Raw genomic sequence first — 19,109 nt, 5'->3', positions numbered from 1 at the left:
GGCGAGCCGGCGGCCGCCGCAGCTGCAGAGCCGGGGCCAGAGGAGGAGGCGGAGCGGGAGTCGCCGCAGCCACCCCGGCCGCCGCCGCCCGCCGCCGCGGGGCTGCTGCGAGTCCTCTCGGGGCTTGAGGGCACGCGGGGCGCCGCAGCCATGCCCCGCAGCGGCAGCTGAGCCCGGCGCGGGCCCCCTCCCTCTGGGCCGCCTCAGCCGCCGCGCCCCCGGGCTGCCCGCGGCCAAAGTGCCCGGCGCCTCCCGCGCGTCCCAGACCTCGAGCGCGAGCAGCGGCGGCCGCCGAAGCGCGGGTGGTGCCGGCGGGAGCGCGGGGCAGGAGGAGGCGGGGAAGATGGACCCGGCGCCCTCGCTGGGCTGTAGCCTCAAGGATGTGAAGTGGAGCTCGGTGGCCGTTCCGCTTGACCTGCTGGTCAGCACTTACCGGCTGCCCCAGATCGCGCGGCTGGACAGCGGTGAGTCCCGGCCCGGCCGCCGGCGCAGGGCAGACGGGCGCGGACCGCAGTGTGGGTGCCCGGGAGGGTGGGACCGGGTGGGGAGTGGGCTGCCCGCCCCCCAGCACTGGAGTTGGCCGGAGCGGCTGCCGCAGCCCTGGCGCGGCGCTCTCAACTCCCCCCAGCAGCAACTAGAGATGTGGAAATCAGAGCGCTTGCCGTATAATTAAAAAAGACGTCTTAAAAAAAACCAACATAGGGGAAACCTCTGCAGATCCTCATCTTGGAGGCGAGCTGTCCCTCCCACCCGCCTGCAGGAATTACTCAACCTGGGAACCCCTGAAGAGTTATCTTAGGCAACTTTCTTACAAAATAATTGTGCTTTGGGTGGCATCTACCCCCCTGTCCCCTGCCCCCTCAAGAAGCAGCAAATTTAAGAGGAAAAGCTCCTGGTGACTGATGATGAAAGGGATCACATTTCTTAGGGACCTTTTATTACAGCGAGTGTGTTTTGTTTACCCGAACTGAAAGTAATTTAGGGCTGTGTGTAGAAAATGTTTTTAGCAGAAGTGATGGTATGCTTCAGGTTAATTATTAGCTTAGCGCGTTTCCAGCCTGGAAAAAATTTAAGTCACCAAAACCTATATTGACTTAGAACCTGAGCTCAGAACTAAGAAATACTTGTAGGTACTTCCTGAAACTGACCACCAGAAACTCACCAAACGTCCCCCAGCTGTTTGTTCTGCAGTGTGACATCTGCAAACAAGTAGATAGATGTGCGGTACTATCAAGCCAGCAGACACCTTTCAGTTTGAGAGTTGTGACATGTAAGGTGGTAATTTAGGTGTGTTTTGTCTTCTCTTGTGTTTTCACAATAACTTCAGTTGATTTTGGCTTCATATGATTTCCGACTGTTTGCAGAAAGAAGCTTGCTTTTAGGGCTACTGGAAGCACCTGGGCCCAGGCTGGCAGGCAGGCAGGCAGGCAGATAGAGAGCTGTTGGTCACGCAGGCCAAGTTAGAAGAGCACTGAGCAGAAAGATGTCATTTCAAGTCACAAGGACTTACTTGGGTTACTTCTTTTCTAGAGTACAAGAGTGTGTAACATGAGATGAATAAATGTCCAAAGGCATTTTTATTCTGTTTCTTATCTGTGAAGTTAGATTAGCCCTTCAAAATACTGATGTGAAAAGTAAATGCAGGAATGTTCATGAAAGCTAGAAAACAATCTTGGCATGCTTGTTAGTCTTGTTTGGATGGTGCTGGTAGTGGTGGGTATTGGGAATAAACTAGGAGTTTTAAAACTAGCAATGAAGTGCAGATGAATCCAGGAAAAGATAGGTGGTGTTTTGAGGCATTTCTGCTTAGAGTGAGGGTGGGAAAATGTTTTGTGCTTTATGCGTCTGCAGATCTGAATCTGTGTGTATGTATTCGTGTGTATTCAGAGTGTTTCATTTCCTTTTTCACTGTGCAAAATTGTGTATATTGAAAGGCTATGAGTCCTCACCTTTGCCAACCTCTCATCTCTGCACCCTCCCCCAAAACTTCTTAGCTAGGCAGAGCATTGGTGGCATAAAAGTCACTTAAAAGCTTCATTAAACTGAAAGTTTAAAGAGGCTGAATATCAGTTGCAGACATAATTTTCAGCTTTGTTACCCACTTTCCTATCCCTGCCATTCATAAAAAGGACCTGAATCAGCAGTGTGCTCATCCCACACTTCTTTTTAAAATTAGGACGTGGGTAGCAAGTCTCAACACTGTGTCCTTTCAAGCTGTGGAATGGATTTTGATCACAATGTGTAATTCCAATTCTTTATTGTAAATTTTCTCTTATTACCACTTGAAAATCACAGTGGCACACACAGATTTGGAATCATAGCCAAATACTGCTTTAAACCTTGCTTCTGTCACTTAACAATCCCATCGTATTTAAATACTTTTTTTTTAAGCTGCATAATATCCAATGGCATGGCTATACCATGTATTATAGTCCTCTGTGGTGATCATCAAGCTGCTTTAATTTTTACTATTATAAGTTGTGATATGATTAACACTCTTGTACATAAATTGGTTAGTTTGAATATATTCTTGCCTTGCTGAATAAGCATGGGTATCCTTTATAAGTCCTTGATACATACACGTTGTCAAATTGATTTGTTTGGAGACTAAAGGGGGTACTCACTTATACTAATATGAGAATTGTGGGAGTACCATTCTCCCCACAGCCTTACATTATTAAATATCTTAAAAACAAACACAAACAAAAAGCTTGGCTAGTTTGATGGAGGGAAGTATTAGATTACCAGTTAAATTTGGATAGATGTTAAAAGAGTCGATCATAGATTTCACACTAATTTTAAAATGTGTTTCATAGCAATGCTTATAACATGTTAAGGACATGCCGCCATATATATATAAATGCTGTATGTGAAACCTCAGGTTTCATGCAGCCCTCATCCTGTGTTTGTCCTTTTGCCAGTTTTAGTACTGCAGGTACATTTTACACACACACACCCTATACTTAGACATGAAAGGTAGTCATTTTCCAAATCACTTGTTTTAAAAGAGACTAGAAAGAAATTGAAAAACATGCCACTAGTTGACATTTTGCCAAGAGAAAACTATAGGCTAATTTTAAGTAATCATTAAAGAACAGTAAACATCTAATTTCATAACTGTTGGTTATTGAATGTCTACTGTGTGTGGGCACACGTCTACACGCTTGGTGTATATTGCCTCAAATCCTCAGCAACCCCGTTCTAAGAACTTTGAGAACTGAGATTCAGAGAAATTGAATGGCATTCTTGGTAAATGGTGGCGTGGGATTTTCAGCTGGCTTTCCGACTCTAAAGACAAACCTTTTATCTCAAAGTGTACTACCTCCTCAGACTAAATGGGAGTAGGTTTAGAGTAGGTCTAACATCTGCTCTAAATAGCCCCACTGTCTCTCTGAGAGCCCGAGGACCGGAAAGTCAATATTTTTAAAACAGTGGAGACACCGAATTAAGTGCTGGCCTCATCCATCATATGTAGACAACTTTCTGCTTCCCAAAGGAGTGGCTGAAAAGAGGTAAGGGGCCGCAGGAGGATGCCCTACTCAGAATACTAACTGCACAGTAAGTTAACAACTCCCCGATTCGTTGCATTGTTCCTGTCACTGGTGAAATGCCAGTTAGATAGACGCAGTCAACATTACATCCCCATTGGTGAAATTTGTCATCTTATGATAAGATAAATACAAAGTTAGTGAGCTTTTATGGGTATTGCGTCAGGAATCTTTCTGGGGAACTCAAGGAAAAGTACTCTAGCAATTTTTAGGAGTGAAATATATCTCCTCAGCCAAAGTCGAACACCGGTCAGCAATGAAATTACGATCAGATATTTAAACTGACCTCCAATCTTAGAAAATGTTTGCTGTAGGACCAGGTTCAACACATGTCTTTCTGACCAAGGAGAGGATGGAGAGAGTGCTGATCCCTACCCTGTCTCCAACCCATGGTCACTCAAAAAGGGGTAGGTGGGAAATTGTTCATTCTATGTCTCTTCAGTGTTTCGTTTTTGGAAAGTCTGAAGGTTTTATCTGGAGCAGTGAGTGTTCTTCCAACTCTTGTTCCTGTTGCTCCTAAAGGATTCTGTAAAACTCTGTACCGTCAGCTAATTCCTAAAATTTTTCATCCTAAATTTAAATAATTGCAAAGATGTAATTTTTCAGCACATTATATAAATATTGACCTTGTAAGTGAAATTGTAACATCTATGAAAAAAACTCTAATTGTATCTACATTTGATTCTCAGTTCAATTCATTTTTAAAAACACATGAATAAGTTCTTCAGCAGTTAAAAATTTTACACCTTTCCTTTGTCTCCTTAAATTTATATTTCTATTTTCCTTACCCCCTACAGAATTGTATCCCAATGCAATATATTTTTATGTTTAAAAGTGTCCAATCGATCATTCTGATATACTTTCTGTAACACCAACAAAAAAAGTATATAAATTGAAACCCAGTATTTTGTATTTCTTTTGACCAAAAGGCTCTGGTATTTAAATATCTCAGTTTGTTTTAAAACAAAGAACTGGAAATTACCTGACTTACCAGAGGAGTCGTTACCCAAATCCTGGAGACTTTCGCTGTTCCACATTAGCATTTTTATTTGTTCCTTTGTTTGTCACCCTGAGCGCTTTACCCCCTGGCAGTTTAGGAAGATCTGGGGAAGGTTATGCAAATGCATGACTTTTGTTAAGTGGGTGGGTGAAGGGTTGTTGTGAATGGGAGATGTGGAAGGCCAGCTTCCATTCACGGTGGGATGGAGTCCCTCCTTCACAGTCCTGCTCCAGACAGATCGATTTTTAGACAAGACAACACTTGGAAGTTAGGGATCTGGAAATTGCTTCCCTTACAGGTGTGATGGTGAAGCCCTCGAGACATGTTGGCTTTACTCCAGACATGTACCCCACTTCCAAGAATGCTAGTCTGGAGCAGAGAAAGATGAGTTTTTGGTCCTGTTTGCTGAAAGGAAAAGAAGACCAAGGCTGTGTGGACTAACAGGGAGAGAGAAAAAAGAAAATGGTAGGAGTTGGAGGCAGCTGTAAACTGTAAACTGTAAATAGATCAGCAACGATCTCTCCTTTCTAGCTGTGTGGAGGAATCAGAGCTGATTCTAAGCCCCAGCTGTGTTGGGACTGGGGGATCTTTGGTCCTTGTGTTTTGTGCTGTGGTACTTTAACTTTACCACTTAAGTGCCTGGAGGTCTGAGGGAGTGGAAGCATGTATACACCGATCAAAGAGAGGCTCCGAGTGGCTGCACATGTCAAAGGTGTTTCTAGATCCATGTTTTATCTTTGAAATTAATGTAAGTTCTCAAAATCTACTCCATGATTGATGTTATTTTATATATATGTTTTTTTTCTAAAGTAACGCAGTGTAAATCTTGCTCCAGGAAGATGTGCTATGCTTGCGTGCGTCTTCATTTGCCCTGACAGTCTGTACTGTAAGAGGGTACATATGCCCCAGGTGAGAGAGATGGTAGTTTAAAGGATCCTGGATTTGAGCCTAGAGACCTCTGTTCGGTTACCACTATTGCCATTTCATAGCAGGTCATCTTCGTCAGTTCTCTTATTCCCTTTGATTTGTGGTTTTCTCTTGCAGAAGAAACGGACAAACATTATACTTGCCCATGTATCTCATACTTATTCATTAATTGCTTATGCAGGCGGCTGATATTTCAGCCCCTACTGTGTGTCAAACCCTGTTATAGGTATTGGGACTACAGCACTGAACAAATAAGACAAAACCTCTGTCCTCATGGAGCTTACATTCTTGTGTATCTACCTACTATGAAAATTAAATGCAATAATATGTGTGAAATACATGTGCATTGCAAAACAATATGCACATATAAGACTGGTATAGTGAAGGTGCAGACCTACTGCCGGGGGTGGAGTGGGCTTCACAGTATATCATTGAGGGAACAAAAGTCAACTGATAATAGATTTTATTACTATCCTATAGATAAAGAAACTGAGGGAAATGCTGTAGGTGACTTTAATCTATTTCTTTGTGAGTAGTCCAGGTTATCGATCTGGTAATCCACAGGTTATAAAAAGGTGGTGTAAAGTCTTATCAGGGAGAAATTGTTAGGAATTAACTCACCCAAGATTAAGGAAGAAGTTGAAAGGAACTTTTAACTTAATCCTGAATCACATGTGAGTCTGACTAAATGCTACCAAGACACTTGAATCTATTTTTAGCCTGTCCTCATTGCTACTTTTACTGAGTCTATGGTGATTTTGTGAGCACCTATCCTTACATAACTGTTAGCAGAAAGGAAGTACTTAGTACAATGTTTGACACATTGTACTGGGTGATGAAGAAAGTCTCTGGAATATTCTATTAGATACCATATACTTTTACTTTCCTCTAGTTATCACATATTCTAACTGGCCATGCCTAAAAATTCCAACAAAAAATAATAGTAATAGGAGAGGACCTTCAGAGGAAAGAGGACACTGATAAACATTTAGACCCACAAGACAAAATTTGGAAATAGCTCCTTCAATGCTTTTGCTTTTCAAGTAAGATGACTGTTTCGAAAGTCTTAAATGAGTACCCACATGGCCAGTAAAAATTTTAAGACGCTTGGTTCATCTGTAAAAGGAAAACTGGTTTGACCATTGTGATGGAGTGCGTCATAGTTTAAAGGGAGAGTATTTTGGTCTCTTTTGCTCATTGGGCCGCCTTATTGAAATAGCAAGTTCTAGTAGACCAGCTTATAAAGTCGTTTATTTTGGTTTGAGATTCCTGAGGTATCTGTCTTTTCACTTACTGAGCTACAGTTCTAGGAAAACTCATAAACTGCTTTCTCATCTTCAGCAGGACTATTAATCTTAAGAACACCAGCTATTATATGCAACTTGAAAAATAACTTTTATTCCTGGTTTATGTACTATTTTGTCATATTTGACAAAGTATACAATAAGTGCTAAGACATTATGTAGGATGCACTTGATTTAATAAATGAATGAGGTAATCTCAGTATTAAAAATCTTAAGGTCCAAAATCTCTATATTACTAAAGTTATCTATGTCCTCTGCAAGTCTGAAATAGAATTTCACCTTTGTTTCAGTTGAGATAGTCATTATATTCTTAAATATGTAAATTGGAACTGAGATGGTAGATCCTAAAATTAGCAATAGGAAAAATAGAGACTACGCAGTGGACCATCATGATGAAATAATGATTCTTAGGGTCATTAGTTACCAAGTTAAAATTTTTTTCTATAAATTACAACTCAGTTTTGGATTTGTTTTCTTCTTGCTAGTTTTTTTTTCATTCGGAAATTAAGATGCCTCCTTTTCATATGACATGTAACTATGTCATTGAATTTTTAATCTTATATGGACTAGAATGCTATAAGTCTTTGGAACTAGTCAACTCTTACCACAATAAAGATAAAGCCTGATTGGATAGTCAGCTAACCATTTATCCTTGTCCTCATCTTCTCAGGGTACCAGGGATTTTACTTCTAAGCAAAGCAAGCCACTTGGTTTAAATAGTGTCACAAAACTACAACTGCTAATTTGGTACAGTTGTCATCTTCCTAGAATAGCCCCAAGATTGACTTGAAACCATAGTGTCTTAATCCCAGGCAATGAGTTTCCTTTTATGCCACTGCAGGAGTATTACATAGTGGTAAAAGAAGGATGGAACAATGTTCCCGAGCCCTTTTCCAGTTTTGTGGATGAATTATTTTATAATTATAGGGCAAGTCACTAATTAATTCTGCTAATTCGTAAACTTAAAGTATTTAAATACCTCTTGGGCTTTGATGGCTTAATAAATACCTAATTACTGAATTTAGAACGCAATATGAAATCTTCCAATTATGAAAATATTTGTTATTCAGGTTAATATTTAACATCTACAGTAAGTAATGATTAAGCCTGGTTATAGTTTGGAAGGCAGAGTAATTGTGAGCGGTGTTTATGTATGTATCCCTGGGAAAATTTAAAATAAGTTATGTACTCAGTAGAGAAACTTTTCCTTGGTTAGATGTTTTTTGTTTTTTAAAGATGACAGTTTTCTCAGTATCAGACTTTAAGATGTTAGAAACGACCATTTGCTCTTGATAACTAGTTCACTCTGACAGTATTTTCCTTCTAGCAGGGAACTAGTTTCAAATATCAAAAGTAACCAGAAAAGGGTAAATGTTTACTTTTCTGCTTTTAAACATATCTGTTTCCTTGTAGGTAATTAGGAAGCACTGGTTATAACAGATTTTGTCATCCTTCCAGAAAAAGGTTAAGGGAATGCCTGGGGAAGCCCACTTGAATAACTCCAGGGCATCCATCTGTTCAGATGCTGTATTCCGGGATTGATATTCACTTTGAATTGCCTCTCTCTTCCTTTAGCAGCAATGGAAAGGAAGGGATGGTTGGAATCAAAGAACTGACATCTACTCCATTGTCATTCCTGGTCATCAATAGCTTATGTGCCAAGATCTTCCATTTTAGTCTGTTTCAGGTTAACATTTAAAAGAATGCAAGATCCATTTTTTTACCTTGGACTACTGACCCACAAAATCAAACAAGCACCACACCCAAGTTAAAAACAACTTAATTAGGGATGTCTAGAGAGACAGAGAGAGAGCTCTAGAAGGTTCAGAATACCTACTTAAAAATAAGTAACATAAAGCTTTTTGCAGATATTCTGCTGTTATTTTCTTCCTGTTTATTTTTGTCCCATCTTTTTTGTCAGTTAAGAGGAAGGGAGCCACTGAATCGAGAGGACCAGAACAAATAATCCCGAGCTCATCATGGCCAGGTACATCAGTGAAGGTTAATTTCAGTGGTGCATAAGAAGACAAAAAAAAAATGTAGTGGCTTATGCAAGGTGAGATTTCTTTTCTTCTTCATATAAAAGAAATCTGGAGGTGGGTAGGCCGAGATTGATATGGCAGATCCACAGAATCAAGGACCCTGGTTCGTCTTATGGTCCTTAATGGTTGCTGGAGCTCTAGCTATCATGTCTGTGTCCCGGGCAGCAGGAACGGCAAAAAGATTGGTCTTACCACCAGTTCTACACTGCGCTTCACTTACATCTCACAAGTCAGGACTCATATCTTCCTATAGGGCAGAGAAGCAAGGAACTGAAGTCTTTGAATTGGGTACAGTGCCCGGGGCTCTGGCTGCAGGAGAGGAGAGCATTGGATATTCAGAGCCGCCTACCTGGCAGCCTCTGCCACTCAGAATTTTGCTTTGATGCTTTTTCTTCCCTTTTTCTTCCTACTCAATACGTACTACTATAGCCATATATTGGGCCCTAACTCCTTGACATCTCTTTGTTTGGGTTCTTCCTCCAGCTAAGATAGTATGAACTTCTGCCCCGACTTCCTTTGCTCTCTTCATCCTGGAGCATGAGGTAAAACCTTGAAGTGGTTCTATTTAAGAGGCCCTTGATTAGAGGTGAAAGTACTTTCTAAGTAAGCCATGAAAAGTTGTGTAATTGTAGGAGTCGTTGTGACAAGGCACTCTTCACATTCTCCTTTGGCTTGTGTGCTTTTATATAACTTGTTATATAACCACTGTTAACATGAATGACATGTAAATAGAAACTGTATCTAAAACGATAGGCATGTAAAAGTGCTTTTTAAATTTTATATTAGATCATGAGCGTTTTCCTTTATTACTAATATTCTCTGAAAATATGAGTGAATGGGATTCTGTTATTACCAATAAAACATTGTTTACTTGACTGTTTTCCAGTTGTTACAGACGTTTGGGTTTTTTTGAGTGTCATGTTTTTGAGGTTATCTTTGTACTTAAATTTGTCAGTTTTACATCATTTCGTTATTTTGGGTTCCTGGAAATGGGGTTATTATTCACAATGTATTCTTTTTAGATTGTTACTATGTATTGCTAAATTGTATCCAGGAAAGTTTGTACCATTAGCAGTGAAGGAGTAAGCCCATCACGTTGTCCTTCAGTGAATATCATAGGTGTTTCTCAGTCTTTGCTAATTTAGACAGTTTAAAAATTGGCGCCGTTTGTAATTTTTATTTCTTGGATTAGTAGTAGAATAGCATCAATAATTTTATCTTATTTCTTTTGTGAATTTTCTGAACGCTTTGTTCAATTTTGGTAGAGATTTTCAAAACTCCTCTAATAAAAATAAAATTCTAGGGTCCTTTTTTTTGGTTTAACTGCAGGATAATTATACACAATCTCCAAATTTCTTGTGGGTTTAATCGCTTTTTAAACCTGTTTTTCTTCAGTTGATATTCATAAGTAGGTATTACATCTGTTTCTGAAATTGAATAATTGTGATTAAACTGCTTTTCTGTATCAACCAGAATATAGGATTTAAGTGTTATGTTCACTGTTGCATTGCGGCCATTCCTCTGAAAGAAAGAATCCCCTTCCATTGTACAACAAACTAATTTCATGAAAGTCTTGGTAAAACCATATTGTGTATTCACAACCATAAGTGTGAATATAAGTCTTGGAAAGGTCCCCAGAGATTTATTGTTAATAAATTCCTGTGCATTGCCTGAAACTAAGCTGACAAACAAGGCTCGTCACTATTTGGATTTAAAGACTAAGAATAAATTGACAAGTCTATAAAAATATTTTGTTCTTTTTACATGTAATCCATAACGAACCCTTGAGTGCTACATTTTGGGCCATTAGAGTTTCCTACATCAAAGTTCCTAGTCTCTCTCGAATGAGATGAACTGCAGAAACTTGAGTTCTTTGTTGATGCTTAAATCTGAGTGCTAATGAGAGAGAATAAACAATAGAGATTCACAGGTAACTTTCAGACAGGGAGAGAAGCAAACGTGATAGTTTGAATGTCATTTCATTTTTTCTGTTGAATATCTCTATAAATGCTGACTTCCATGTAATGGCTAAGAAGAAGGGAACCAGCTTAGAGAAGAGAAGAAAGGCTCAGTTTAATTCTCTCTCTGTGTATAGACTGTGATTGATGGGAAATAAAATACATATTTCTTTGCCAACTTGGCACCCAAGGACTAATAAATAGTATTTATCAGAGGGTTGAGGTGACAGTTCCTAAAAGTGAAGTACCAGATGGCTTTAAGATGATCTTTTAGTGCCAAAGAAGAAGCCTTAAATTAACTTTACAGTAAATCAGGTAGTTTATGAATTATGCTCGCCCTTACCCCCAGCCTTCTCTTTTTTTTTCTTGAGTCACTTGGGAACATATCAATCTGAGTAGATTGTGTATAATTGAACACTGTGCAATAGATAGCATAGGAGTTTCATCTAATAAGTGCAGGCTAGAGAGGAGGGAAATAGATGAACTAAAGTATAAAGACCATTTATAGTCTATCCAGTTTTTTAAATTGTTACAATGAAACAAACTTTATTTCCCCCTGGTTAACATTACTATGTTAACAATTCATTATGAAGAATTTGAATACATAAAAATATTTAAAAACTAAAGATAATCTGAAGTCCCAACATTCTGAGATAACCACCATCAGTATTTTGGTGACTGTCCTCTCATGTGTCCACTAGTCACTTTCTCTCTCAGAATTTTGTGTAAAGGAGGCGTTTTTGCTACTGCATTTTTAAAAAAATTTCTCCCGTCACTTCAATCCCCATTCCTCCAACCCAACCCTGCCTACCCACACAATCCACTTTAATAATCCAGTGTGTATCCTTCATATTTTCTCCATACTCATACTTCTCTATTGACATTAGATATACATATGAAGACATGTACTGAAATATAATTCTGTCATTGCTTTATGAAAATGGGATTGTATTATTCATACTTTTATATTATACATACGTTTGGCCTCTTGTTTATACCACTTAGGGAAATCTTTCTGAATCATCTGGAATAAAACAAATTCATCGTTTTTTAACAGCTACATAATATTCCATGATGTGGAAATACTTATTCTTCTGTTGATTGGTGCTCAATTTGTTTTCTAGTTATTGGCCCCTGTGAATTACACTTCACTAAACCTCCAAGTACAGAACTATCATTAATTTGTTCATTGTTTCTAAGAATTCTGTGGTTTCTTTCTGATGTCTTTCACTTCTCCAGCAAAGCATCTTTAATAGCATTGTCTGACTTTTTCTCTTAACCTCACCTGCACAGACCAAAATTAAATATTTTTTAGAAAAAATAGGGAAAAGTGGGTCTTCTAGCCCAGAATCAAAACCCAATTCACAAAAGTAGAATTGACTTAATAGATGTTGCCAAATGCTATCCAAAAAGTCTGTAACAGTTCTCGCTTCCATCATTGACATATTAGAATACTGTTTCTCCAAATCCATGTCACCACCATTAAGTAGTAGAAAGTTTTTATTTAAAACATTGCTCTATTAATTTACATTTTCCTGACTATTCGTGATTTTGTGCACTTAGACTGCTCTTCTCCAAAGAAGAAGAGCTGGTTTTTGCTGGTTTTCCTATTGTTGGCTTGTTCTTGCCAATTGCTAGATGCTACTTGTATATTACAGTGATATTTTTCCTTACATATAATTTATCTATTGACTTCAACTATATTATATTTATCCATGTCAGAATTCTTAATTTTTACATGGATTGACAACTCTCTTTTTCATGTGTTTTCACTCTTAGCTAAGAAAGATCTCCCTAACCCTTAGATTGTACATGTAGATATTCTAGGAAGGTTTAAATTTTTTTTAAATTTAAGTCTTTAATCCACCTGGAATTAATTTCTGCATGTGATATAAAAATTTTATTTCCTTCCAGACTGTTGTGCCAGCCCATTTAGTCAAAAGAATGCTTAACTACTGAATTGAACTATCTTTGTCAAATTTGTTTTGCTCTTTAGAAAGAGAAAATACACACTTCGGCCACACCTGTTTTTCAGGGAGTGCCTTGGGCTGTGATCTAAGAACACATATGGTTAATTAAATCTGAAAACAATTCTTTATTCCCCAAAGTTGTGGCTAGAGTAGTTCCTAACCTTGATTTGCTTTTCCCCCCTCAATGTCTGTGGGAGGCCTGAGACTTATCTTTCTAAAGAAAATTTTAATTCGTTTTAAAGCCAGTGCTATCCTTTTGAGTCTGGGAAATGATAGTAAGTTGTTAAATGCCTTCTAGAAGCATAGTCCAGATGCTTTGGCAATAAGTTTTCTCCAGGGAAGAATTTGTTTTAAAATGATACTTTACTAAGCTGCTGTGTGTGTGTGTGTGTGTGTGTGTGTGTGTGTGTATAAGAGTGTAAGAGCCTTTCAGAATTGAAGAAGCATTTGCAAGTTGCTTTCAATTTTAGACTACTTTTAATTGAAAGTGCAATTTCCCCATTATTTTTTGGATGAGGGGCACACTTTAACACACTATTCATAATATGTATGTGTGTGTCTATTGCTTAAAAATTCCCTGATGACCCACATCTGTTCATTTTTTTAAAGACTTAAATTTCTCTTACATTTTCCTTACCACCCCAGAAATCTTTGATGGCATTGTCTTCTTGATTCTTTTTAATTTCACGTGCAAGGATCAAAATTAAATCTTTTTAGGAAAAACCATAGGGCAATGTGAACATTGTATCTCAATGTCGAAACCCAGGCTTGTCTGCATAGAGATGAAATAAGGGCGAGAAGAGAACTCATAACATCGATTATTCTCTGCGTCTTTTCCTACTGCATGACCTTTGTGTAAAACTTCAACAAAATCGTAATCCTGCATTTTATGAGGAACTTGAGGAGGTTGGAGGCGAGTATGTGCAAAAAGTTTTATCACTTCTCTTTTGGATTTTTCTTTCTAAGCCATTCGAGAGCCAGCATCCTGTCTGCTCTTTCCATTGTACATTTCACAGAACCACCAGATGTCCACCAGATGTATCAGAAATCTTGTCTGAATGACTCCGCTGCAGAGTTCTCAGGATACTCCGGCTTATCTGTAAAGTATGTGTAAGCTCCGCTCCAGTAGACAAACAGGTGCACATACTCTGTTCTTCACCTTCTGACCTTTTACCAAGTTTTGGACAAGAAAAGAAGTAATAATTCCAGCAGCCACTTTTTCCTGCTTCAGCTCAAAAGTTTCAGAAATCTTCCCCAATCTCTCTTCTCAGATTATCTCAAGCCTAGAAGAAACCTAATATATGAGTATACGTTTTATTTTAGTACTGACTGAATTATATTTACATGTATTAACCACATGGAAAGAAGGTGAAAACTATTCTGAGGTGGGATGAAGCCAACTCAGCATTAAAATTTTGCTGGGAGAGCATTGAGATTTGGCTGTACTATTTAGTCACAAGCCATTTAATTTGTCTTGATGTGTTGTGAGAATATAATTCAAAATGGAAATGAACAATATTTCACTGGTTCTAAGGTACACATTTTCATATCTCTGAAATTGGGATGCATCTTATAATTAATGGCATGTCCTAGTTTAATCAGCTGTGTTTATTTTTTCTTAGTTGTAAAATAATGATTGCATTATAAGTGATGGCATCCTAAAGTACATGAACTGTGGTGGTTCCTTGGAGTATCTTTGAATCAGATCATTTAAAGTGCAAAGCACACATGGGAAGCAAGGACTTTTAATGGATGTCCCAACATAGGGTGGGAGATAATCTAAACTGAAAATCAGAAAATATTCTCTGAACTATTCATCTCTGATTGAGAAAATATCAGGGTTACGTATAACATTTAACAACAACAGATAAAGTGAAACTCCCTGTTATATACAACCAAGGTATAATTTTCCCTCATCCTACATTTTCCAACTTTAAGGAATAACTTGATTTCTGTGTTCCCCAGTAGACTCTGACCTCCATGAGGGCAGGGTCTATGTCTTTCACGTTTATCATTATGTTTCCAGACTGTGTCACCTTGGCAACTGGTGTTCACTAGAGCCTTGCTTAAGGACTGTTCTTTGGCATAATACACACCGACACACACACACGTGCACACACAAACACCTATATATCCACAGTGTAATGGGTTGAATGGTGGCTCCCAAAAAGATATGTCCGTGTCCAAATCGCTGGAACCTTGTTACCTTATTTGGAAAAGAGGTCTTTGCACATACAATTAAGTTAACAGTCCTGAAATGAGATCATTCTGGGTTATCTGGCCTCTAAATCCAATGACAAGTGTCGTTCCAAGAGGAGAAAGACAAAAGGAGATTTGAGGTATACAGAAGAAGAAGAGGCAGGAAGTTGGAGGGGTACAGCCACAAGCCAAGGTTTACCTGAACCCACAAGAAGCTGGAAGAGGAGGCAGGGATCAGAATGTCCCTTAGGGCCTTCCAAGGAAGTGCGGCCCTGCTGACAGCTTGAATTTTGATTTTAGACTTTTGGCCTCTAGGACTGGGAGAAAATAAATTTCTATTGTTTTAAGCCACTCATGTTGTGGAAATTTATTATGGCAGCCATAGGAAAGTACTGTACACACACACACACACGCACACATATGTAAATAGACACACACGTTTTGCTAACCTATAGTTAAATAAAATGCTAGATAATTTTAAAAAATTACAAGTTATAAATACGTAACCTTCTCTTCTGGATTTTCAAAATAGGAGAGTTTACACGAGAATCCATCAATGAGCTGATGGATAAGTGGGATTATGGAATGTGGTTTTCACACTTAACAACCATGGATCCCACGCCTGCTATCTTACAAGCACAGTACGAGTGCTGGGCACACAAAGGTGAATCCGTGTAGTCCTGATTGTCGAGGAGTCCAGAGGCCTGCCAGGTAGGTAGATTCTTAGACACTATTATTGTGTAATAAGCATGGAAATGCTTCATTCCAAAGGTCGGCTGATATTGCCCAGAGCGCTGGAGGCAGGTTTCATGGAAAACATGAATTGACTACTGAGCTAGTCCTTGAAGAGTGCATGGAGTTCTGGTAGGTTTTAAAGAGGGAGAATGCTATGCGGGAGCGGTTAGGAGTATACTGAACAGAGGCATCTGAGGGGAGTGTGACGGGAGATGAGGCCGCAAAGGCAGTGGGAAGCAGATTTTGAAGAGCTGTAACATGTTGAATTGTGACTTTTATCCTGCGGCTGAACTGGTGGCTCGAGCCTTTTCCCCCTTTCCAGGACGCAGATAACAGATGGTGTGAGAACAGAACGGACTGCAATAGAATCCACTCGGTTCCCAAATTTTGATGAACTCCTATATAAAAATGAGTAAATAGTGAGTTACAATGATATGTGTGTTCTAATAACATGTGAGCTGCTAGTCTTAGTAGCAGCCTCTGGAGGGGCTCAGTGTAGACCCTTGGAACTGTGCGGTTCCTTGCCCCACTAATGAGAAACCCCATGTCTCTCTCTCTCTCTCTCACTCTCTCACTCAAACCTCTTAGAATTTGAGTGTGAGTCAAGTTTTTCATCGAGAAACTTGAGTCCCCTCCAGTTTTTGGTTTTTTTTGAAGAATTAATTATGTCACAAACTTTAATATTTTACCGAATCCTAGTTTGAGCAACACACTCTACAATCAGCTATAGCACCACATTACAGTTTGGAGGTCAGTGTGTAGACAAACGACTCATCTTTGCTTCTGGAGTGCCTGGCACAGGGCCTATTTACAAAAGTGCTCCTCAAATGTTCATTAAGATGCGCCATGGGAAAATATTGAAGGGCTTTAAATATGGGAAAGGCCCAATCAGATTTCATTTCTAGAAGGATCGTTCTGGTGTCATTTTGGAATATCATTTACCGCAGCAAAAATTTGGAAGTATAGAAGGACACATATTTGGAAGCTATAGAGTTATAATCAAGGAGAAAGATGGCCTCTAGCCAAAACTCATTAAGTGGGAATGTAGGGGAGGAGGCGGATTGGAAATATCTTCAAGGTGAGATTTCCAGGACTCGTGACGGGATATGGGATATGAGAAAGAGGGAGGCATTCAGCAGTCCTGACGTTACTGGCTGGGGTGCTAATGCCCTTATCAGAGAGAAGAACACAGATTGGGTAGCAGATTGCAGGTGGGTGCATTAGTCAGGGTACGCTAGGTTAGGCTGCGATAACAACAATTGCAAAATGTCAGCACTGTAAAACAGCGGAAGTATATTTCTCCCTCGTGCTACCTGTTAATTACAAGTTGGCTGGAGCTCTGCTCTCCGTCACCATCGTCACTGTACAACCCAGGCCTGCAGGCCCATGTTTATGCTTTCACATTTGTGGAGGCAGGAGAGAGAATATGGCAGATCACACAATGGCCCCTTAAAGCTTCTGCCCACAAGTGATGCACCTCGTGTCCTTCTAACATTTCATTGTTAGTGGCAACTGCCATGGCCACACCTGACTTTGAAGAGGGGAGAGATGTGTAGTCTTTCAGTTTTCCGGGTATATGACTCCCATGATGATTGTGGTGAGAGGTGTAGGAAGGCAGCATGTTACTTTGTGGACAGGTTGAGCATGAAATATTTAAGGGAAATTCAGTTCAGAAGGAATTGGACATCTGGGCTTGCATCTCGAGAGCGTTCAGGGCTACAGAAATAGTATTGGAAGATTTCAATGTAATGGTCATAGAACGAGCCACAGGAGTGCATAACTTTGATCAGGAGGGAAGAGAACCGGTTCTAATGATGGTGGAAGATCAAGGTTAATAAGTTTGTGGTTACAAATATTGTAACCCCTAAGCTTGTTATAACTTTTAAGTGATTTTAAGTAACTGTTGGCATAGGGGTAGAATTAATCACTTAAACGAAATTTAGCTTTTTCAGACTCCAAAATCGCTGACTTGCATTCAGTAATTGAAAAGGTGCCTTTAGATTTTGCAGTAGGATTCCAGCCAATTTTCTGAGCCAGCCAGGAAGAGAAAGTATTGCAAAGACTAGCCATTGTAGTTTCAACTAAAGGTAAGTTATAAGTTGATTGATACTTAGATTGCTGAGTCCTCAGAAAATTACTAGAATACCTTATGAAATTTTCTGACTGGTTGTACCTCAGACAAAAATATATGGGCTTAACCTTGCTGTAATGATACTCTTTTTATAGCTCCAATTACTGGCAAAAGGAAGTAGTTAATAGCACTTTCTCCTGTTGGCCGGTGTACATATATAAGGAGACATGCTTTTTCTAGTCTCCATTCTCTTAAAAGGTTTTTGTGCTTTTGCCTGCCTGACACCTCCATAGGGGTCTCACTTTTTAAATTTTTCATGTAGATATACGTGAGTACCTAAAATAAACTCTCTTCTGTTTAAGATTATATACTCATCAGGAAAAATGCAAAAACAAACCTGCTTTAATGCGCATCGCCTTTATTTCTTGGAAGGAAATTTTGTCCAATCACAATAGTAGGGATGGCAAAAATGGCAACCTTGGTCTTCACAGTCAAGGTGAATAAGTAAGTATTCATTGAACTACTTTTTGATAGTGCTGTACCGTGAATGATTAAAAACTAAAACAGAGGGAAGCTACAGCTTTTGCCTTCTAGACACAGACGCATGAAACTATTAAAAGTAACTGCTCTGTGTTCCCCAAACAAAGCGATTGGCGTTACCTCCTGGATGGTAATTATAATTAACGTTTACTGAGAATTAGTTATGGTATAGGCTGTGGGACACTTAAATACATTATTTCATTTAATTCTCACAGTAACTCTTTGACGTCAGGCTACCTACAAGGAACAGAGGCTGAGAGAAAGGGAGTAATTTGCTCGAGGTCACACAGCTGAGTAGTGGAAGTAGCCAGCAGCCAGTCAGGTCTAGAGCTCTGCCTTTAACTGTTCCCCGAGCCTGCCTCTCTCAATTCTCGCACCCATAAGAAGTCATCCCCCCCCGCCATTCCTGTTGCACATTACAGAATGAGAGACTTTTTGTCTGTCATCTTTATTAAAAATTGAACCACAAATTGTCAAGGTACCAAGGAGAGGCCTGGTGGCACTAACCGAGGGAAAGAGAGCCCTGCAGACTTGTTAACAGAGGATGCGAACTACCCGGTTTTCTATTTCAAATGTTTGTTATCTTCCTCAACAAGAAAGACTCGGGGTGGAAGATGACTCATAAAAGCAAAATAAAAACCATCTTTGTTTTCACTTCTTGGCATTTAAATGCTTGTGCTCTAATTGCTTTCAATGGTACGTGCATATGTATATATGATATTTCTGTACAGAAACCCACGTGTTTAGTGATATTCTCTTACCTTGGAGTAGGACTTGGTGAAACTCCAGCCTTCTTTCCGGAGAAGCTCTGCTTC

General features: G+C 39.4%; 1 protein-coding gene across 2 annotated transcripts in view; it reads left to right on the top strand.

Annotated features, from left to right (window-relative positions):
* Window positions 1–208: 208 nt before the first annotated feature.
* GAREM1 (GRB2 associated regulator of MAPK1 subtype 1) overlaps window positions 209–19,109 on the top strand; it is a 182,046-nt gene continuing 163,145 nt past the window's right edge. For both annotated transcript variants that reach the window (XM_033087331.1, XM_033087330.1), the window contains exon 1: window positions 209–464. In XM_033087331.1, coding sequence (XP_032943222.1) covers window positions 344–464 — 121 coding nt within the window. In that variant the 5' untranslated portion in view covers window positions 209–343. The remainder of the gene's footprint in view (window positions 465–19,109) is intronic.

The sequence above is a fragment of the Rhinolophus ferrumequinum genome, chromosome 19 (genome assembly GCF_004115265.2).
Source record: "Rhinolophus ferrumequinum isolate MPI-CBG mRhiFer1 chromosome 19, mRhiFer1_v1.p, whole genome shotgun sequence".
Lineage (NCBI taxonomy): Eukaryota > Metazoa > Chordata > Mammalia > Chiroptera > Rhinolophidae > Rhinolophus > Rhinolophus ferrumequinum.
The sequence above is the reverse complement of the archived record's forward strand: the minus strand, read 5'-3'. Positions and strand labels throughout refer to the sequence as shown.